The sequence below is a fragment of the Urocitellus parryii genome, chromosome 6 (assembly GCF_045843805.1).
Source record: "Urocitellus parryii isolate mUroPar1 chromosome 6, mUroPar1.hap1, whole genome shotgun sequence".
NCBI lineage: Eukaryota > Metazoa > Chordata > Mammalia > Rodentia > Sciuridae > Urocitellus > Urocitellus parryii.
In genome coordinates, this window is record NC_135536.1 from 98,039,308 (window position 1) to 98,062,791 (window position 23,484).

A 23,484-nucleotide genomic window follows, 5' to 3' on the forward strand; every position below is an offset into this window, starting at 1 on the left:
ACGTGTAGTACAGGATATGGGACCCCAGAGGAAGGGGGACCAAGGGGCAAGGCGGACAAAAACAGATCATTTTGCCAGGTGTGGTAGCGTACCCCTGTAATCCCAGCTACTTGGGAGGCTGAGGCAGGGAAATTGCAAGTTCAAAGATGGTATAGACAATTTAGCAAACCCTGTCTCAAAATTAAAAATAAATAAATAAATAAAAAGGGCTGGGGATGTAGTTCTGTGGTAAAGTGCCCCGGGTTCTATCCCCCAGCATCACACAGACACAGACACACACACACACAGACACACACACACACACACACACACATACCACATACACACAAAGGGCAGTTGAGAAAAATGGCACAAATGTGAGTTTAGCATATTGGTTCACAGAAAGTTTAGTTAGTAGAAAGCTTGACAGAGAGTTGGTTGCATTCAGGTCCTGTCTTACAATCCTGGGGAATGTTCTGAAATACAATCTTACCACTGAGGGAGAAGTCCACGCTGGATGCTCCGAATATGATACTCTCTTTGGAATAGATGGCAACCTCCCTGTCTGCTCGGAGGTCATAGAGGCGACACTGAGGTACAAAGAAACAGACAAAAAAGCACTTACTTTTGGCTCCACTTTGGTGACATGGTGACCCCAGAGCTACTGGTGGGTGCTAGTGGCTTGTATGGTTTGACAGATGAGGTAAAAATATCTCTTTAGCTTTTTCTTCTACTATTTCATCCCTCAATTTTGACTTCCATTAATCTCCATGGATCATTGGAAACCCAAACAAACAGTACATGCAGAAAATTTCTTCAGGTACAAAAACAAAAATGAAATATCTTTTCCTGATAAAGGAAATATGGTTATTGTAGAAAATTCAGAAATATTCAGAAGTGCATAAAAAAAGGAAATAAAAGTCACCCCAAGTCCTAGACGTATGCTAATGTCTAGATTGTTTCCTTCAGTCTACTTCTATCTTATGTGTGTGTATATAAATGGGGTAGATTTAAAAAATTTTTATTAATTATTGGTGGACCTTTATTCATTTATTTGTTTACAGGTGGTGCTGAGAATCAAATCCAGTGCCTCACACATGCTAGGTAAGCACTCTACCACTGAGCCACAACCCCAGCCCTGGGTAGATGTTTTATTATTGTTTATAGTAACATTATAAGCATTATTTAATTATCATTAGATAACCTTCAAAAAATTTTATATGGTTGTCAAACATCCCTCATGTTGATATGTTAGAATCTTTTTGGCCACACCCTGTTAAGTGCTTGCTTTGTGACTAATTTTTCTCTATAAATAATACTATCATGCTGCCTCATCTGGTGGTGTACACCTGTAATCTCAGCTACTTAGGAGGCTGAGGCAGGATTACAAGTTCATGGACACCCTGAGCAACATGGTGAGGTCCTGTCCCAAAATAAAAAAGGTGTGGGATATAGCTTAGTGACAGAGTGATTGCTTAGCATGTGAGAGACCCTGGGTTCAATTTCCAGGACTGAAAAAAAAAAAATCTATTGTGAGCATTCTTATGTAAAAATCTTAATACACCTCTGAAAATTTCCTTAGAATAGTCAAGAGGTAGAATTTCTAGAATAGAATTGTTCTCAAGAAATGGCATGCCAAGTCAAAACACAAGGATGTCTTAAAAGCTCATAATTTCCACTGAAAATCTTCCCTTCAGAAGGGTGGTACCTACAAGCCTCACTGGGGTTTCTCCAAAGATTCTCTGCCTCACCAGCTCCACCCCTGGGCAATGCTTGGCTGATCCAACAGGCAAAACAGGCATCTGAATACATTCAAGTTGCATTTCTTTGATTATAGATGAATTAAAAAATATTTTTAGGTATTTATTGGCCATTTTGGATTTTATTATTTTGTAAATGGTCTATAGTTATCCTATATAATAAATGAATAAAGGTCCATCAAATGTGGTATTCAGCTTATTGATTATGTAACCTCTTCATATCTAAAGGATTTTTACTTGGTCTATCACATACATGGCAAGAATTTTTCCAAAATATATGCTCTACCTTTTTTTCTTCTGGCACTGGGATTGAACTCAGGGGCACTCAACCACTGAGCCATATCCCCAGCCCTATTTTGTATTTTTATTTGGAGACAGACTCTCAGTGAATTATCTGGTGCTTTGCTTTTGCTGAAGCTGGTTTTGAACTCTTGATCCTCCTGTCTCAGCCTCCCAAGCTGCTGGGATTACAGGCATGTGCCCACATGCCCGGCTATGTCCTTATCTTTTGTTAATATTTTTTGACATAGAAAAGCTTATGATTTTCATTATTACCAAAACTCTTAATCTATTACCTTGTAATTTTTTTATAGCAGCAAATTGGAATGAAATCTATTATTTAATAAGATATTTAATGCTTTTTTTTTTTTTTTTTTTTAGGAACAGGGTCTCCCTATGTTGATTAGGCTAGTGTTTAACTCTTGGGCTCAAGTGATCCTCCCACCTCAGCCTCCCAGGTAGCTGAGACTTACAGGTGCACACGACCAGGTCCTACTGATACTTGACATTTTTTTTTTTTTTTTTGAGAGAGAGAGAGAGAGAGAGAATTTTTTAATATTTATTTTTTTTAGTTTTCGATGGACACAACATCTTTATTTTATTTTTATGTGGTGCTGAGGATCGAACCCAGCGACCCGCGCATGCCAGGGGAGCGTGCTACCGTTTGAGCCACATCCCCAGCCCAATACTTGACATTTTTGAGGGCAGCCGAAAAATATTTTTGCCCTCAAAAATTGATAAACATAATTTGCAATTAGTATCAAAAGACTTGAAGCTGGGTCTACTTTTGGCTCAGCAAGTTATATCTAAGAGTTCTAAGGAAATAATAAGAAAGGTACACAAACATTTACTTAGAGCAGTGTTTTTAACAGGGGAAAAGAAAATGAGAAAAGCTGACTGTCCATAAATCAAAGCCTGTTTAAGTAAATGCTGGCATGTCTATATGTGGAATGCTATTAAGAAAAATATAATGTAGACAAATATTTACCAGTATGAGAAGACTTTTATAATCCACTATGTGAAAAAGGCAAATTATAAAGCATTTTGTTTGAAGAGACAAAAGACAGGAATTTATCTAACTGATTTTTGTCTTAGAGATATTAAGGTAATTTTATTTTTCTCCTTAAAAAATTAAGTTTTGGGGACTGGGGCTCAGCGGTAGCGCACTTGCCTGGCATATGTGAGGCACTGGGTTCAATTCTCAGCACTGTGTATAAATAAATAAAATAAAGGTCTATCAACTACTAAAATTTTTTTAAATTTTTCTTCACTGAATATACATTACTTTCATAAGAAGCTATTTTTTATAAGACAAAATTAATTTATTATATCTCTCTTTCTCATAGGAAAAGTTTTCAAGAGCTTAGAAACATACCGTAGCATCATCTGACCCTGAAGCAAAGGCGTCTCCACTGGGATAGTACCTGCAGAGAGAGTTTGGGTAGAAAGCAGTTAATCCAGAATGGTCATTACTGCCCCTTGACACCCATAAGAGTCCTCTGGGATGGCTGTTCCAGGAAGACCCTCCCATGTTGCACATCCAAAATCAGAACCTCCACCTCTAGGGACAGAGGAACATTCGTTAAAGAGACCTGAAGGGAGGCTTCTATGGCAGGTCCAGTGACCTCTAGTTTTCTTCTCTGTCAGCAGGGGACGGTGACACTGGCCTTGCAGGGTGTGAATGAGGAATAAATGAAATATGTGTATTTGTATCAGGCACTGAACACAGAGCAGGTGCCCTGTAGATGTAGTTTCCCTTGATCACATACCTATTTCCCGAGAGTGGGCTCAGAGCTCAAGGATAAAAATGTGGTTATGAACAGGCACTGGAGTCAGATATACACAGCCATGTTCAGCTGTCTGTGCTGTCATGTACTACATGTGGCTGTATCTTGCCTAGCTTTAGTTTCTTCAGCTAAAATTGAGGATAATATCACATATTCCCTGTTGGGAAGACGAATAAGACCCAACGTGCAAAGAATTTCACATGGTGCCAAATAAAAAGCATTCAATAAGCAACTATTACTGCCATGTTCACTCTTCTCAATGATAGGTAGGAAAAATGGGTAGATGATGGGCTGTGGGCAGAATCAGAACAGAGGTCTCCAAACCCCACTCTGCCAGCACTCAGAGGTGTCCCCACACCTCCTGTTGCACCCTCTTTCTTGTATAAATGGCCTACATCCAACAGCTCTATAAAGGCTGGAGCAGAAGGTCTCTTAAAACAGCTTATGGAATTACCTCTCCTACCTGGGGGAGTTGAAAGTAAAGACATTTGGCAAGAGAGAGTGGGAAGCTTGACTTTGTGTGACTAACTTATACCAGTCTGAAAGCAGGGGATGGAGAACAGAAAGGCTCTTAGATGGCACGTGCTGAGAACTGGAAGCTCTGCTTCAGTCAGTCTGTTGTCTTTGGAAGCTCATATTTTTGAAAGTACTAGAGATTCATGGAGTCTGACACACCAATATTCCAATGTCAAATTAAAATGATATCTAGATTATACTCCATTTGGGACATCATGAGCTATGATTTCCTTCTGCTGGCAGGAAATTTAGGGTTCAAGTGTAAAATGGATTATCTGAAAGTGACGTTTGGTGTGTCTGTCTCTTTCCCTCACTGTCTCTCTCTACTATTGCTATGGTTAAATGCCAAGGGCATGCTAAGAGACCAATGACAACACTTAGTGTGACCTTAGCTTTGGAGGGACAGTATTTTGTGTTTGCCCTGGCATCCTAGACACAGCGTACTGGATCAGTCCCCATAAAATCTGCCTGATGAATCTCAGCATCAATTTATAGCACTCTATAAAATAAGTTAACTGGGATTGCACTCTACACAGAAGGAATGTCCACTTGATAGGTAATATTTTTTTCTTACTGTCAAGAATGAGGTCTATTTCTCTACTTATCAATATCTTTAAAAAATTTCTTATCTTAAGAATTCATAAATACTTAATGTTTGGTTGTATGTATCCCTCTGATTTCCTCAGCAGAGGAGACAGATGAATACATTGGCTGTACAATGTGGCCCCTGTCACCAGAGGACATCTAACTCAGTCCTGGGAACTAGGCAGCCTCCTGAAGAGACCTGGAGACCTGAGAGTCTGATGGACATTAGAGGAAGGGGGTTCAGGGTAGAGGGCACAGCATGGGTGAGAGAATGTGCACTTTAAAACTGTACTTCATTATCACTATTTTTGAGACTTTATCTTCCATTATGCATCTTACTTCATTTGCTCTCTGTAGTGTTTCTGGATTGATTTTCCTTGATTGTCCATGTAATTACTACTCATTTGCAAAAAGGAAGTCTCTTTCTTTTTCCTTACCCCACATTTGACAGTAGGGAGTACTGAAGTAAATAAGTATTCTTTTGTTCTTGCTTTTAAGAGGAACAAGTTTAGTGTTTTCCCACCAAGTATAAAGAACATTCTTGGGATTCTGAGTATAATGAAGACTCTTTAAATACTATCTCAGCAGTGGTGTCTTCCATACATGTCACATCCTGACCTCTCCCTTAGAATCCCATTCACAGATTCTGCAACCTACTTGACATCTTCCTTGGATATCTATTAGGCATCTCAGACTGAACTAGTCCTGAACAGAGCTCCTAGATCCATGTGTAAAATAATCTCCTCCCTGCACTTCCTCTAGTCTTCCCTGTCTTAGGAAATGGATCACTACTTACTGCCCCTGATAAAAGATTTTTGTTCCCTAAGTTCAGGGTTCTCCCATAGTGCATCCTGTGAGCGTGCAGGTATTATTTGGCTCTCTGTATGTCACCCTGGGGTGACTTGGGCTCAAGTAACCAGCACAAACATACTGATACTCTGGATATTGCCACTGCTGTTAATAGAAACTGTCCTTCATCTCTGAGTCGTATCTTCTACCAGCATCTATGAGTGATGGCAGCCTAACTTGTTCACTTTCAGGTAGGTAAAATCTCAGACCCTTGATAATTCTTAACATTTCTCTGTCTCCATCATGTCTTCCTTAGCTTCAACCACCATTTCTTTCTTGAATTCACACAACCTTCTAAGTGGTCATCATACTGCCATTCTTGCTCCCCTATGATCTATATAGAGTGCTCTTTTCAAGGTGAAACATGCTCCTGTTAGCTACCCTGCCCCTAAACTCTCCAGTGGTCACCTGGCCTTTTGTTAGGTCCCTCGACATCTCATTTCTGTGTTCTTCCCCCAACTCTTCCACCTGCAGCTTGGCTCTTTTATTATTCTGGCCCTGATTTCAGGGTTTCCTTCTAGCAGAGGCTTTGACTTTTTATCTAAGAAATAGCCCATCCCATCATATCTCCCTGTCTTACTTTTCTTCATATCATTTATTGATATCTCAAATTAAACTGCACTTTTATTATTTATAGTTTATCTCCTCTAGTAGAGAAAAGACCTTGCCTATGCCTATCTTATTCACCACCGGCAATCTCAGTTATGAAAATGATGTCTAGTATATTAACACTCAGTAAATATTTGCTGGATGCATGAGAAATATTAATTCAATTTAGGGAGGTTAGCGATTATTCCTAAAGAAATTAAATGAAAACTCTCCATGTGACCTGGAGCGCTGATCATTTCTATCACCTTCAGCCTCTCTTGTTGAGTAGTCCCTCTCAGCCTGAAGGTGGTTCCTGGGCTGGGGATAATCCAAGCCCAGGTAATGCTGACAGGACAGAGAAGTAACAGGAACACTTTGCTTACTGACCGGACACTGTTGATGTCAGATTCGTGTGTTTCAAAGGCCTGCACACATTGGCCAGAGCGCATGTCCCACACCATGGCTTTCTTGTCACATCCCTGCAAATGTAAAATGACTCAGAGTTATGGCACTGCAAGGACTGTCTATAGTCAGAGAAGGAGTCCCAAGACATTTTTTTCTGAGAATAGCTACTTTTCTCAACCGATAAACCCTGAGAAAGTTAGAACTAGGTCTAGGAATAGGAAGGAGCAAGGCAGGGGGGCACCCAGCTTTCCCCTTTAGCATGTTTTCTTCTTTCACACATTTCTCAATGGAGGTGACTCTCCAGAGCCTCCTTCTCACCCTCCTTCTGGGCATTTCCCTGTCCTTCGTTTCCCCTTCTCTTTTTCCTTTTTCTGTCCACCTTCTTAAGCCCAGAGGGCAAGGCAGGCAGACGGTGGTGCATGGTGGGCTCTCTCTGCTGTGACACTAATGAGCGGGTCAGCAGGGTTAAAGCTGAGTAGCAAAAGTACCAGCTCTGTCTGAGGTGCCCTTGGGCCACCTGCAGCTCAGCAGCATGCTGGGCTGGGAACTGGCAAACAGAAGCTTAGTCTTGGACTTGCCATCAATTTAGGAGAGGCACCTGCTGGGCTTCCACCTCAGCACTTGGAAAGGCACCACACAGAGGATCATAAAATGAGACTTTTCACACCATGCTATCAGGATTCTGGGAACAATTTGATAAATTCCTGCACAGCAATCCTGTTACCAAGCTTAACAGGTAAAACGCAGACCCTCAACAGTCAAACCGAAGCAATGGCTTAAACTTGATGACCAAGTTGCAGCTTCAACTCAGAGCAAAGGGTTCAATGAAGCAGCATAGGGGCTATCTCGGGGAGACCTGATGGGGTGCAGTACTCTGAGTGTCACTGAGATGCGGACAGTAAAATCAGGAGTGTCTTCACATCTTTAGTGGACAATAAATCAAATGGAGTCCAGTGCTCTAAAAGATAATATAATCTACAGTAATAATGATAATTTTAAAAAAAACCTGTATAGTTGAGCAGTGATAAACACAGTTGTATAATCACAATGGGATAAAACCTACAGATGGTCAAATACCCATGAAGAAAACCAGGGTCCATGCCAATGACTCCCAGGGCTGAGGCATAGCAGCCTGAAGTAAAAAATCTTATGTCTCTCAGAAGCAAAAGTCATGGGACAGACTGTGTGTGTCACTGTCCTCACTCACCACTGTCTTCTAAGTGAGGTGAGTCAGGATTGGGGGTCAGGTCAGCCAGCTCTGTTCTGACCTTATTCCTGGGCTGCCACAGAAATGCCTGCCCCTATTACCGGCACAACACAACCTCTTCCATCCACTGCTGGTAATGTTTTGAGGAAGGGTAGGGGTAGTTCTATTGCATATTATGATAAATTTATAGGTGATAATATTTGAAATCAGGTAGTGAATCCAGAAGCCAGGTAGCCTGACTCCTAGTCTAATGCTGCACCGTGTTATATGGCCTTGTCTTTCAACTCTGAGCCCTCAAATACTCTGGTCCCTGCACCCTGGAGCGGGAGGGGGTCGGTGGCCAGTAGACATAGGCTGGAAGAGTTTTCGACAGCTCTGAAGCTCTGAGCACATCTCTGTGCCACCACCTCAGTAGCCATTGCACCTGTGTGGTACCTCATCTCTAGTGCTAATACTGTATGGCAGATATGCACCTTGAGTTGAATCATTTACATGGGAGAACATTCCAGATCTTTCTTTAGACTGCTGTCAGCAGCAGAACAGAAGGGGGCTTGGAGCCAGTGTTGCCATGGTGATAGGAGCTGGGGTGGTGTAGGGAGCTGAGGACTCTTCCTGCAGCTCCTTCTATGGAAGGAGCAAGTCTGGTTCCATGAATGCATAAGAACTGCCACCACAGGCCTCCCTAATGGACAAAGGACCATAAAGATTTTCCTTGGGTCTTTACCCCAGACACAAAGGTGTTTCCGGTTTCTGAGGGGGCCAAATCCAAGCAGAGGACATCAGCCCCGTGCCCATGGAAGCTCTGCAGCAGCTGCCCGCTCTCCACATCCCATAGGGCGCATGTCCCATCGCCACTGGCTGTCAGGATCTGTCAGCAGAAAAGGACAAGGGAGAGTGTTGGGGGAAGTCCATCACTTAAGCTTAAAATTCTCCAGGAGTCTGTCCAAGCAGGCTCCTTAGACAGACAGACAGACAGACACAGACACACACATACACACACCCCTTGGTGGATCTGGATGCAAGAACATAAGTCTCTCCTGTAGGAAGGTCTCTGGCAGTCACTGAGTCATAGATTTCTGGGCCTGTTTTCCTCTAAAGTCAAAATGCCAGTGGCTCTACTGTGGTACCTACAGGGCTCCACCACTGGCTGCATGTAGGAGGTGCTCTATGGAAACCTGTCAAACAGATACCACTATTGTGCAGGCCAGACACTAAAGTGATTCTCAGAGGTGCCCACAAACCACTGGGCTGCTTGCTGATCTAAGGAGTCTGAAGTGGGGCTCAAGAGCCCATATTTCTCCTACACTCTCAGTGAGGTTGTGGTTGGTCACTAAATTGTACGTAGAGCAACAAGGACCTAGGCAGCTATTTGTCAGGTGCATTCTCCTGCTGCTGCTTCTGCCAGAGCAGGATGTGGCTCTAGAAGCTCCCCAGGATCGTTGACACATGCTGGAAGACACTCATGCACACACAGATTCAGTACACATTTGCTACGTGCTGATGATGTCTGGGCCCTGTGCTGGGGCATTAGGGCTTGCAGAAAGATCTTGTGATGGTGTTTGTTTTCCCAGAACTTGATTTAACAAGACTGGCAGTGAGAATGGAACCAACATAATTCCCTTTTCTGTGTTAACTCCAGGACCAGACATTCTTTTGTTACTATGCTAGACAAAACTGAGACCATGTAAAAGGACCTGGATGCTTGCTCTAGGAATACCTGCCCCTGGAAGAAAAGACTGTGAACCAAACAGACTTCCTTATTAAGACTAACCATGTGCTCATCAAGACTCCAAGACCTTCACTGTGCTCACCAGTCCATAGCTATAATGTCATAAATCAGTTTCCCATCTGTCTTGCAAGGCTCATCTTATAATCACTCAGCCTGGACCCTGAAACATGGGGAGAACCCTCCCCTGATGACCCCATTTGACATACAACAGATGTGATGGAGCTGAAGTGCTCCCTAACTGCAGGGGTCTAATAAACTCAGCTCTGCTTGACAACATGTTTCCCTGATGGTTGCCTGGGGGCTGCCATCATCACCAGACAATGCAATGATCACTGGAGTCCATGTGAGAAGTACTGAGATGCAGGCAGTACCTGAGGAGCCCTGACCCAGGGACAATGTCTGAGGTGGCCTTGTAGGAGTGAGAACTGGCCAGACCAAGAGAATGGGAAGGAAGGGTGACCCAGGAGGCCTAGGTTCCGCTCTGAACGAAGGTGAGCTGCACCAGACTGAGGACCTCAGACTGCAGGCAAGTAGCTGTGGAAGCTTCTAGCAGAACAGCAAGAGAAAGGCACCTTCCAGGAAGTCTGATGGAGGCCAGTGCAGCCACCCAAGCGGCCTCTGTGCAGCAGCCAAGCACAGAGGATAGCCTGGAGTGCAGAGGAGCCCTGGTGCCAGGGAAAGGCTTGGGTGGAGGTGGAGTTCTGGTTGTCACCACTGCCAGTGCATGGGAAGCTTGGGCTGTGGCTGAGCACAGCCTCCTGGGGTTGGGAGCTGGTAGGAACTTAGGGCTCATGGCCCACTTAGGTCGCATCAGAGAGCCCTGGAGCCCTCTTTGTACGCAGCAGAAGAGAAGATCCACCACGGTTAAGTCCTGAGAACAGAGCCTCCTACTCCTCACCTCTGGCTGCCCCACAGGGTCTAGGTGAGGTGTGGATGGCTACTGAGGATTGAGGGAAGGACACAGGGACTGTGCCTCCAGGGCTGTCAGATCTGATGCACTCACTGTTCCCATCCCTCTGCCAATTTCCAGGACTGGTGAGTTCTCCCTCCTCTCCTCTCCTTCCCCTTTCTCTTGTCCCTTCTTATATGTTAGATCTATCATTTAAGTTTTTTTTTTTTTTTTCCTGTAGGGATAGGGCAGATTACAAGGAGGGGAATCTGTTCCCACCCTGGCCTGCACTGTATTGGCTTAGGTTTCCTGATGGACAGTCTGGGGAGGCCAGGATCTCCCTGAAGCCAGGAGAGGATACTCTGAGGTTCCTCCCTGGAGCAAGAGCTAGGAACGCGTCGTCCCCCAGCTCACTTGCCTCCTGGGCAAAGCTGCTGAGGCCCCACTCAGGGACAGCACTCAAATTCAGGGGATCTCCAAGGCTGCAAAGCCCCTGCACCTGTGCTCAGGGCTGCCTCTGGCCCTGGTGTCCCTTGGGAGGCTTGTGCACATTCAACAAGATGACTTAGGTTGGTAAACGTAGCTTGTGAACCCTTAGACTTGAACAAAATATTTTTTTCTTTTTTAAATTTCCACCTCTAGTACCAGGGATTGAAACCAGGGCCCCATGCATACTAGGCAAGTGCTCTACCACTGAGCTACATCTCCAAAACTTGAAATAAATCTTAATTTGGGTACCAGTGTTTTGGAATGTGCTCTTTAGTCTCTCCTGGCCACACCCACTAGTGGATGTTCCAGCCCTTTCCTGTCCTAACACTTGCAAAGGGTCAATAACATGACTTTTTATGGGACACTAGTTCCAAATAATCTGCTTTAAATGATTAGCCCAGTCTAGCTCTTTGAGAGATTTTTATACCATACTCTTTCACCAAAGAAATAGTTTTTAAACATCCAAAGTAAATTCTTAATATGGATTTTTTTGTTTTAATTTTTTTGTGATTTTCAATATAATGTAAATAAAAATAAACTTTAAAAAATTCCAAATATTTATTCAGACAAATGCACTATACTGAATCCTAAGCTCACTGTCACTCGTTTGTTATGGAATGCAGAGTCATAGCAGCCACTTCAGTTTCTGTTTATCATCCTAGATCCTAGAGATGGAAGAAACCTTAAGTTCAGTGGTATCAAACTATGAAGTGCATCTGAATCACCCATAATGCTTTGTGTAATATTACTGAAATAATATTGGGTAATATTTATTGATATTTACCAGGAACTATGTTATTTTATATAAATTATCTCACTTAATCTTCAGAAAACCTTAGGTGGGAAGAATTTACTATCATCCTTACCTGTAGTGAGAAAAACAAATGACAGAGAAGTAAAAGCCTTACCTAGCATCACTATCTAGAACACCAGGGAGCCAAACCTAGCCCCTGCATTGCCCCCTGGGCTTGCCCCCTAGAGGAAGGCAGCAGGGACTTCCCTCCATCTCCACCAGCTGCAGGATGACACAGGTGTCCCCTTAGCTCCTACTGCCAGCATCTGTGGCAACAGAGTGAGAGGATGGGTATTCACCAGAGGGACCTCAGACGGCTTCAACCCATTGATCTTGAATCCCTCAGAGCCTCTCTTTATCCAGACTAAATGTCCTGTGTTGCTTTGGCTGACCCTCAGGCTCGAGGACATCTAGCTATGGCGATTGCTGGTTGCAATGCCCCCTACTGCGCAGGTCTGTGAGACTCAAACAACAGATGCTCGCATTGCCCATTGGTGGCACCCCAAGTGTGGACATTCCTTCCACCAGTGACTGAATAGTTACAGATACCTGGACTCCCTACCTCCAGCCTCGCCTCTCTCCTGGCATCAACCAGCTGAAGCCAGAGCAGCCTATGGACTCTCCTTAAACAACCCAAATCTGACTCACACCTACAATGGTTCCTTCTATAGGGCCCTCCCTGGGCTCTGCCACTGCCAACCTCTAGGGCTGCTTTCTTCCCATGGGCTCCCTCACACACTGTGGCGGCCTGAGGTGGCAGCCATCCCTTCTCACAGGCAGGGCACGTATGTGATGCCCTCTGGCTCTGAGCTCCCCAGCTTCCCCCACTGTCCAATCATTATTGATTCTTTTGGAGGTCCCTAAGGGTGAGACTGAGCTTTCTGCCCCAGAGTCAGGTGGTATCTGTCAACAGGGGGTAGGCACATAGGCAGGATTGCTGGGTAAGTGTGAATAAACAAACTATGGGAGGCTTTTTACAACTTGCTAAGGAAAATAGTGAAGTGTTAGGGTTGTATTGCTTTTGCTGTGGTTTATTGAACGTAGGGCACAAATTTAATACCAGAAGCATTTTGATTTTGCAGTTGTTAAAACAGGAATGTAAAGTATGGATATGAGAAGTGTGAGAAGCACCACCCCGAAGCTCAGCCAAGTTTTACACAAGTAAGTGCCCTAAAAACTCCATTCAGACCAGGAGACAGCAAGTCCCACTGCCCCAGAAGATTCCCTGCCCACTTACCTGCATGTCAGAGTTGGTGAAGCTGCAGGCCGACAGGTAGTTGGTATGCATAGCTACAGACTTCTTTTTGGCAGCCATGTTCTCATTTTTGTCAAATGTCAATGGGTACACGGAGCACTTATTATCCAAACCACTAGCAAGAGGGAAACAAGCATCAGGGTGAACGCAGATGTACAGGACATGTGTACTGTCTTATTTGTATACACTTGCACAACCTTTTCCTTAGCAGGAAACTTACACTGTAACCTTCCCCCCAACTTTTACTTTGAAGATTTTCAAACCTGCAGTAAAACTGAAACAAAACAAAAAACCTTATATCAGATTCCTTCACCTACATTCATTAAGTAATATTTTGTCATGTTTGTGGGAGCAAATTCTGAACCCTGTGAATGCAAACTGCAGACATGACATTTTATTTCTAAATACTTCAATTTGCAAATTCACATCTCCTAAAAATTATAATGTTCTCCTATATATCTACTACATCTTTATCATATCTGAAAAAAATTAACAAAAATTCCATAACATTATGTAATAAGTCATCCATATTCAATTTTCCTCAGTTGTCCTCAGGATCCAGAATCCAATGAAGGTTCACATCTTACATTCAGTTGTTACAATTGTTTAAGATCTTTTAATCTAGAACATACTACCTTTATGTTTTTCTCATGACAGGAGATCTTAGGTCAACTATTTTATAGAAGGTCACACATTCTGGATTTGTCACATTGGTTACTCAAGCACAGGTTTAGAGTCCCTTAGCCAAAATGCTTAGGACCAGAAGTGTTTCAAAATTTAACTTTTGAAAAATCTGCATATTTCAAAAATTCTGGGGAGGGGACCCAGGTCTAAACATCAAGGTCTCTGTTTTATATATACCTTATACACATAGCCTGAAGGTAACTCTATACAATACTTTTAGTGTACCTATGTGTAGACTGTGACCTGAAATAACAATAGTAACAGATCACAACACAAGGAGAAAAAAGTCTACAGGTGTACAGTAACACTGGGAGAGGAGATTCCTCCTTCCAGAAACATACCAGCCAATAGAGGTAGAATTTTCTACTTGTGGTATCATGTTTCAGATTTTGGGGTACAGTGGACTTCATTTCCAGATTAGGGAAATTCAACCTGTATAATATTTTTTGGCAATAATAATGTAAAGGTGATATTGGGTACTTCTCTCTTGTTGCTTCACTTCAAAAATATTGTGATACCTGTTGTTCTAAGATTGGTGATGCTTACTACTTGGTGAAGGTGGGCCTCCACCTTTCTCTCCAAGGTAAAGGTCGTTAGTTGATCACAAGTAATAATCTGTGGTGTGATATTTTGAGACCATGGAAAATATCCTCTTCCCCCAAAGCCTTTCATACAATGGCTTAGTGTGATCAGCCTTGCTTGAATCAAATATTACTGTAGGGATGCAAAATGGTGACCTTCTGATTTGATAATGCCTTTTGCATTTATCAGCTGGTTTGTTTCTGGAAGGAAGAATTGCCTCCCCAGTGTCACTGAGCACCTACAGACTTCTTTTCTCCTTGTGTTGTGATCCATTACTATTGTTATTTCATTTAAATAATTATTTCAAGTCGTCCCAAATTTGGAGTCAAGTCAGCTCTTTTTTTTTTTTTTAAATGAGCCTCAATTGGTCCTTGAACGTTTCCTCCCTTCCTCTTCCTTCTCTCCTACTCTTCTTTCCTGTGCTAGGGATTGAACCTATGGGATGTTAAACACATGCTCTACTACTGAGTTATATTCCCAGCTTTTTCCTACTTTCTGGAACAGGAAAATATCCCAGGTTTATTATTTTTCTGCCCCAGACCTAACATCAGCCTTTAACCAAGGATCCCTGTTTCCCTTCAGTAGGGAATAAGCATGGGGTCACTCTTTCTGAGGCTCTGGGGAAGCTCAGGGAACCCTCTACCTTTTTAGAGATGGAGGTGTATGCTTGGGTGGTTTATTATTAGCAATCTGCTCTGGCAAGCTTGTTCACAGATGGTGTGGTTGAGAATGATTTGCAGTAGGCTGTGGTGATGAGCAAGTGCGCCATGGGGCAATGTTCTCACCTGAACCTTCAGTTGGGGACATGTCTTCCCCAGCCTGGAGTCTCACAATAATTTCTCTGTAGCTTTGTTGGAACACTTAATACTTAAGGTTATTTGCATCGCTAAGAGAAGCAGAGTTTTGCAGAGTGATGTACTTGGTATTGAATCTCTGCTTTAGTACCCAACTAATTTTGTGATCTTGGTTGTTTTATAGAACATGGCATGGGGTGGACTTGTGAGGATGCCATGGTCAGGGAATATTATGTTAGATTTACCACCAGAAACTTTACCACAGTTGCTCATGGTAGTTCTAGGGAAGGTCTGGGGGAGGGGGAGACAGTACTTTTGCCTACACTGAGGATTCAGTATTTCCCAGTTTAGTCTATTGCTCTCCCATCCATCCCCAATTAAAAAAAAAAAAACACACAAATATGCACACTTTCTTCTGGTTCCTTTCTCTGAGATCGGCGAGGCAGCCAGTACAGGTACTGACCATCCCCATTGGTCAGGGCCAGGGAATCAGATGACTCAGATTAGGGCACCTGTGAGCCCCTCTCTGAACTGTTTCTGCACCAGTGTAAGGCACCAGGAAGCTAATTACCAGGGCCTTTCACAATCCTTCCCTCCTGTCCCCTTGCCCTCATCAAAATCCTTTCACTGGGTTCCACTTAGTGAGGGTCATAATAATAGCCTACAGCTTCACTTTTAAAACTATTATTGAAGACATTGTTCATTCTATTATTAGCTGCATTGTAAGTTACAAAAGAATCTACCCAATATATTCTTTCTAAAATTTAGACCTGATACTTAATATTTCAATATCAAACACTAAAGAATTATGTGACCCATACAACTTTAGGCATTTGCCAAAATACATACCCAACTAGAAACATTACTCTAGGATTTTTAAACTGTATTTATTATACCTACTAAGTGGTGAAGAACTGACCTGACCTAAGAGAATTTTTTCCTGGGAGGTGATGTCTGGGCCCCTGGAATGTCCTGCCCGGTAAATGTCTTTGTTTGCCTGAGGGGCTTTGGCTATTAAGCAATCTCATAGGTGATTTATGATGAGAGCTTTGGGATATGTCAGTTCCAACTCCAAGAGGAACTGCAGACTGAAGGTATGAGCTGGAGACTCATGCAGGCAATATGTCATCGAGCTCCAATAACTTGGGACACAGAAGGCCTAAGTGAACTGCACCAGCTGGGGATCTTCTGTGGATACTACCACACTGTGGCCAAGAGGAGAAAATGGCATCACCTCCTGGGGAGAGGATGATTGGAAGCTCACCATTCCCAGAATCTACCCTATGCCCTGTCCCTTTGGATGGTCTGGTTTCTACCCTGCTGTGATAAAGCTAAGACAGGAAGTACAGTGCCTTCCAGCCTGAGGGTGGTTGTGGGGACCTCTGAATTTGTGGTTGGCACCTGCAGTGAGGACAGCCTTGTGGGGACTGTGCCTCCTAACTGTACAGCCAACAGAACTCCTCTGCACCAACCTTATAATTGTGGCTGCTTCTCTCTCCCTCTCTCTCTAAATGTGGCACGTATTTGGCACATATATATGTCTATTTTTTGTAGCCACGTCATATTCTTTTAGAAAGAAAATGGGATGAATTTTACATAAATGAGCACCCAGCTATAATTAACATGACATACTTTTGTTAATTAAAAAGTTAGAAAATATGAAATACATGTGTATGAGCTCTAGGGACACATTTGGTCTTGGCACTTGGAAGGAAAGAGTGAGAAGATGTCCCCAGGACAGCTGCACAAAGGGAGTGGACACTGGTGAAGATGGTTGGTATGACTCTGGCTGGGTGACAAAAGTTTTTCTAGGGGCCCTGAGTTTTCCTTTCTAAAATGCCTTTTTTTTTCTGATTATAAAAATAACATATGCTTATTAAAAAAACCCTAAAAGTAGAAAATATTATCAAGAAGAGAAAAATTTCCCATAGTCTCATCATCCAGAATGAACTACTATCACAATGGCTACAGTTCATCCCAGTCTCTACTTTGTCTCTTTTTTTCAAACATGGCTGAGACACTAGAGAAGTATTTTGAATGGTCCCAGAATTGTTTAACACAGGACAGGAAATTATGTATGTTTCAATTCTAGCCATGTAAAACTGAGCTTCAGGAGAGAGAGAGAATAAGGCACAATTTTCCTAGTAACCTTGATATTCTTTTCACACACTGTAATTGAGAACTTCTATTTTAATTGCTGTATAATATTTCAATCAATTCATATACCATAATTCACTCATTTTTTGATGAATACATTGTTTCCTTTCTTTTTTATCTATTTTAAAAATGCAAAATAAATGTCATTTTTTGCATGGCTTTTGTACATTTGGGGTCATTCTTTTCAGATGAATTACTAAATGTAGTCACTGGAGCAAAGCTTACACATTTTTCAAGGCATTTGAAATATACCACCAACCTGCTTTCCAAAATGTTTGCACCAATTCACAGTCCCACCAACAACAGTTGAGAGGACAGGGGACAGGTCTGGACTTACACTTTTGTCAATGTGCAGTGAGAATCATCATGAAAGAGAGTTTTGTGGGTTCTTCTTTGATAAAGTTCAGGGAAGGATTTAACCCATCGTTAACAAGTAGTAACAAAATTTATAAATTCTCATTTGTTTGCTTGTTTTTGCCAATAGAACAGTATTTTGTGACTAACTGGAAATCTGAAAAGCTTACCCGCAAGCTATGGCACATCCCGACGGGGCGTAAGCACATGCCATCACCCACGTGCAGGGCATAGTGACCGCGTGCTCCTGAAACACAGCATGTACCGTTCCAGAGTGAGCGACAGGCACTTCTACACAGGTCTTAACATTTAACTTTTACAAAAGAGTTCCCACTGAGTCACCTCATAGTCTCAAAGGGGAGAGCTGTAGGACAAAGGTGGGCTTGGGACTGATGAAGGGTCTCAGCCTCCCATCATCAACCAAACTATGTCCTATATTCTAAAAGTAAAAATATCTCAACTAGCAAAAAATATTAATAGGTTTACTTCTAAGTATTAATTAATATTTTACTCTTTTTTTCTTTTTCTTTCTTTTTTTTTTTTTTTTTTTTTGGTACCAGGAATTGAACTCAGGGATTGCTTAACTACCTAACAACATTCCCAGAACTTAGAACTTTGTTTTTTATTTTGAGACAGGGTCTTAGGGCCTTTTTAAGTGGTGGAGACTGGCTTGGAACTTGTGATCCTTCTGACTCAAATCTCTAAATAGATGGGATTACAGGTATATATCTGCATGCCTGGTAATATTTTATTTTTATTTTTATTCATTATTTTGGTGGTGGTGCTGGGGATTGAACCTAGGATATTGTGCATGTGAAGCAAGCATTCTACCAACTGAGCTATATCCTCAGACCAATATTTTACTTCTTAATGTTACATTCCCTTTGTTCTTCTGCTTGACTACTGGGGTTCCTTTTCTTTGAATCTGAATATGTATCTGCATCTCCTTTCAGGTAAGTATTTTACCTTATTGATTCTGATTTCCATTTTCCATGTAGAAGTTTGCTTACTGGTGAGTAAGCATAAGTCTCTGCTCACTATAGGTCCTGAAACCATTTCTGGAGAGGGGGTACATGCATGGGGGTGACAGGTGGAGGAGGGTGACCTTGGGTTGTGTGCATGGATCACAGAGAACCTGTAAATGGAAGCATTAAGAACTAAGCAGACGGGGCTGGGTTTGTGGTTCAGTGGTAAAGTACTTGCCTAGCATGTGTGAGACCCTGGGTTCAAATCTCAGTACCGCATATAAATAAAATAAATGTCCATTTATAACTAAAATAAATATATATTTTAAAAAAAATAACTAAGCAGAACATCCCTGGCTTCTGCCTGGTGGCCCAGTCACTATGTCCTCCTGCATGCAGATAAGCTAACAATAAAAACCATATCTCTTGGACACTTGCGTCATGATCTTAATTCCAAGGAGCACAGGATATTGGTCCTGGTTTTGACAGTAACAACATATGCAATCCCATGTGGAATGGACATTTTTCCTGCTTGTCCCGCATTGTCCACCAATGAAGCGAGAGATGGGACTAGATGATTCCCAATGGACATTGGGAATCATGGTGTGAATCTCCATGTTTCCGTGGGGAAACACAGGCTCCAATACTGCCTGCCAAAATCCTGTTGTCACTCACAGTCTTGCAGCCTTTCAGATGCTAAGAATAACCCACACCCTCCAATGAGCGGAGCTGAAGTGGCCGCTCTCAGCACAGGGCCAGGGCCCTTTTGCTTAATAGTAATGGCTATGTTCTCTAAGCAGCCACACAGCATCCCTGAAGCTCCCAGAAATCAGCCCGTGCCCTATGCCTAAGGTGCAAATAGAAATGATTGCACCCCACAGTGCAGAAGATGCTGAGGGACGCCAGGAGAGGCTGTGGCTTGCAAGGAGGTGATGTGTAAGAAAGCCCTATTTAGATTGCTCTTTTTATTATTCTCCAGGAGCCTGACCATTAAGGACTCTGTTCTACAGTGGAAGAGGGTGGACAAGTTGGCCTCCTTCAGTGCATGGTGTCCCTGCACATCCTCTACAAAATGGTTCTGGTCCCTTACTGGACTAGATCACGTAACAGCTGCTTACCATGACATTTACTAACACAATCAATGATGGGGAACATGGATGCTATTCAGCTGCCGCTGTATCAGGAGGTATGGGTCTCCTTTTCTTATATGGCTAAGAGGAAGATCTCCTTTCCAAATAAATATTGGAACCCATATTTAATACACAGTTCTCCTACTGCAAATGCTGTATGATATAGGTATGCAAATGCCTAGCATAGAGCTCAGCCTATATGTTATGTTAAGTCTAAATCTAGATCTAATTTTAGGCATGTGTGCCCAGACCAGACTCCACAGTATCACATGATGGTTCAGTTCAGTCCCACAGCAGCCTCAGCTTTCCACCTGTTCATTTCCACTGATGTGGAGTCTGGCCCAAGGTACAAGGGGAAGAAATGATGGAGGATTTTGGTACTTCCCATCATTACTTGGAAGAAAAATAGTAAAATGCAGTGGGACATGCGAATGTGGCAGTTTTCTATGCTATGCCCGTTCCCACTTTAGCATTAGTTCCCTCTATAGTAACTACATGTTCTTCTCAGGGTGGGGGAGTTCTCGAGAGAAGAACAAATGCTGCTCTGGGCTGGCTGAGCTGCTCAAATGTGGCTGGGCTTTCCCTGGGCTTTCCCGTCTAGTGGTCACTCGCAGTGGGGCCCTGGTGGAGGATCAGGATAGAGCACTTTCAAACCAGGCAGGATACTGAGATTCCCTGATGTGCCTGGGAAGGAGGCCTCACCTTGTTGGTGGTGAAGGAGTCCCACACGATCACCTTCCCATCCTGGAGGGAGAAGAGAAAACAGTTCAGGGGCTGGCAACAAGTTCTCTCAGGTGATTGCTGAGAAGTCCGTGTCAAGCTGCGTCTAGCAGGACAGTGAAGTGGAAAGCTGGTGCAAGTACCTGGTAATCGAGACCCGCCAACCTACTCATGAAAAAAATGGAGGTGGGGAGGGGCTGAACTTCCCAGGCTGGCGAAAGGCCCAGTTTTAAACCCTACATTCTCTGAATCAACATGAGTACACAAAGCAAGGCTCAGATGCTTCTTCTATACTGCTGATCAACCTGCACAAGCTGTTGGTACACTGCTGTCATCCCCCCTATTCTAAATGTCCAAAAGTTAGACAGGGGAGTAAAAATTTTAAATTACCTTTAGGTGCCTGACAGGTAAACAATAAATCTCTACATTATCTCCAATACCTCATCCCCTCTCCCATTTCCTTGAAGTCCATGTTCTCTGCAGTCCACTTCTCCAGGTGCCCAAGGACAGCAGAGCTCCCCACTCTTGAGATTTCACACCCAGAACAATGTGCAATATGCTCCTATAACAACAGGGAGCCCTTTGGGCAGTTGTTCAGTGAACAAAGAGCACCCCCTGTCAGGGGTGCTGTGCGCTATTGATTTCACAAACAATATGGTTACTTTCCTTGTGACTGCTGGTACCCATGCTGGGGGTGTAGGGCATGACCACCTTGCCGTCTATTTGTAGTATAAACCCACTGGAGGTAAATCTATGAGTCCTGCCCCCTACAAGCATCCACCTGCCCAGATCATGGCGGATAGTGGAAGAGGGTGGACAAGTTGGCCTCCTTCAGTGCATGGTGTCCCTGCACATCCTCAGGGATGGTAAATCTGCGCTCTCTATGGCAGGCTCAATTTTTGAATCACTCAAGCATTTGGAGCCAAATCTGCTGAATGAGCTTGAGGGAAATCAGAAGAAAACGCCACCTACAGGCAGAAGCAAGGTCTGATTTCTAAAGGGATGCAGCTTCTTGCTTCACATGATCTGATGGAAAATTTCTGGATTCAGGTGTGTGGCTGAGGAACCTTGAAGCTAAGTCAAAGTTGGTGTTCCTTTCAGGATCCCTAAGTGCAGTGGTTCTTCTGGTCTGAATTCTGACTAAATGGCCAAACACAAAGTGTGGGTAGCTCAGCTAAGCCTTCTGTGCCTCAGTCCTCCGTGCCTAGAGCCTCCACAGACGGTTGTGGGGGAGAGTACTGATGTCACCTCACTTCCCATGTCCATGGCTTCCTCCCCCTCCCAGCCCACTGGTCTCCCTGTGTACTCTGGAATTTCATTAAACTAAATGTGGTCCCCTCCATGAGCACAGATTTATATACCAGGGGCCTACATGCCTGGAGAGATTGTGCCTTCCACCATAAACCCTAATCCTACCCCATCAGGATGACTAATCTCCTGCCTTTTAAGGGAGAAGGTTGCTAATGAGTCAGTCTGTTGCAGAGCTTTCCTGTATTTTCCAGTTTCCTCCCCACACCCACACGCACCTCCTCCTACCTCTCTGCAGCAGAGGAGGATGTGCGGGCCTGTGCTATTGTGACCCTGGCCTTCCCACCTGCAATAGGTGGTGCATGAGTGATAGAAAAGCTGGTATTCCATATGCTTGTAAGGATTTAAAAATCCAAAGAGCTAGCTAGGTAGCACCATGTACATCTGGATAATCACTTTGTGAAAATAAACATTTGAGAAAAAAGAAAGGTTAGAAAGAAATGCTGCAAAATAATAATAACAGTTGGGGCAAGGCAGTGGGAAGAAAACCTTTTTGTTCTATTTTTCAGGGTTTCTTTAATATGCCTAAGTGATAAATTTATTATGGACAAAAATACAAAGCAGGTGAATATGACATGTTAGGTTTGTAGATGATATATGGTAGTAACTGTCCTATCCAATTTTAGGCTGACATAAATGTTATAGCTTGTGGATAATCTAGGATATGTAATTTTTATACTTAGAAGTTATTAAGAAAAAATAAATCTTCTTTTAAAAAAGCTGAGCAAAATCCAGGGGTGACAGAAAACCTACACTGACCATAAAAATCTGATTTATGGAATATCTTATTGAACTTCAGTTTACAGTTTAATGTGTAATACATACAACATAAAAACGGATTAAAAAAAAAAAAAACAGATGTAAAGGTTACTAAACTGTGGGAGCCAGCCTCCAAGCTCCTCTCCATCATCCCAGGTGATCATGTTCACACTCCCTAACAGAATCCCCTTGTCATATCAGGCCTGTTCTGTGTGAACCACAGAATACATTATAGGGATGGAATGTCATCCTAAGGCTAGGTCATAAAAGAGAGCATGGCTCTGCCCCTGTTCCCCTCTCCTGGGTCACTTGTTCTGGAACAGACTATCTACGTTTTGAGTAAAACTACAGATAGGTTCACATGGGAAGGAATGGAGGCCTCTCGCCAATAGCCAGCCATGTGAGCAATGCATCTTGGAAGTGAGTCTGCACCTCAGTTAAGGGGTCAGCTAACTGCAGCCTCATCAATGTCTTCACAGCAACCTTGTGAGAGGCCCTAACCAGAATCAACACCTGGGTGCTTGATTCTTAGAAACTGTAATAATAAATATCTGCTGTTAAAACAGCTGCTAAATCTTGAGGTAATTAGTTATGCAAAAATAGATTATAAATTGATAAGTTGTAAAATAAAATATGTAAACTACAAAAAATAAAAATGATAAAAACAATAATTTCCAAACACATATCTTTAATTTATTAAGATATAAGAATTGATAAACTCTTAAAATTAAAGAAAGTATTGGTGGAATCTCAATCACTTATGTCCTTGATTCGGGGGTGAAAAAGACTTTAAAAATTGCATTTGAACAATTTGTAACATGTTCAGATAGAAATAATATGAAATGGCTCATGAAAGAAGTCAAATACAATCTACAATGTTCCAATTATTACCAATTTCAAATCTACCCAAACTAGTGAAGT

The 23,484-nt window shown here is 42.8% G+C and overlaps 1 protein-coding gene across 1 annotated transcript in view; it reads right to left on the reverse strand.

The window, feature by feature from the left end:
- Gnb5 (G protein subunit beta 5) overlaps nt 1-23,484 on the reverse strand; it is a 40,437-nt gene that overhangs the window by 3,959 nt on the left and 12,994 nt on the right. The window contains exons 3-9 of the mRNA XM_026391782.2: nt 20,479-20,520; nt 17,852-17,928; nt 13,093-13,225; nt 8,680-8,823; nt 6,731-6,822; nt 3,394-3,442; nt 473-569 (exon numbers count right to left, since the gene is read on the reverse strand). Of these exons, the coding sequence (XP_026247567.1) occupies nt 473-569; nt 3,394-3,442; nt 6,731-6,822; nt 8,680-8,823; nt 13,093-13,225; nt 17,852-17,928; nt 20,479-20,520 (634 nt within the window). The remainder of the gene's footprint in view (nt 1-472; nt 570-3,393; nt 3,443-6,730; nt 6,823-8,679; nt 8,824-13,092; nt 13,226-17,851; nt 17,929-20,478; nt 20,521-23,484) is intronic.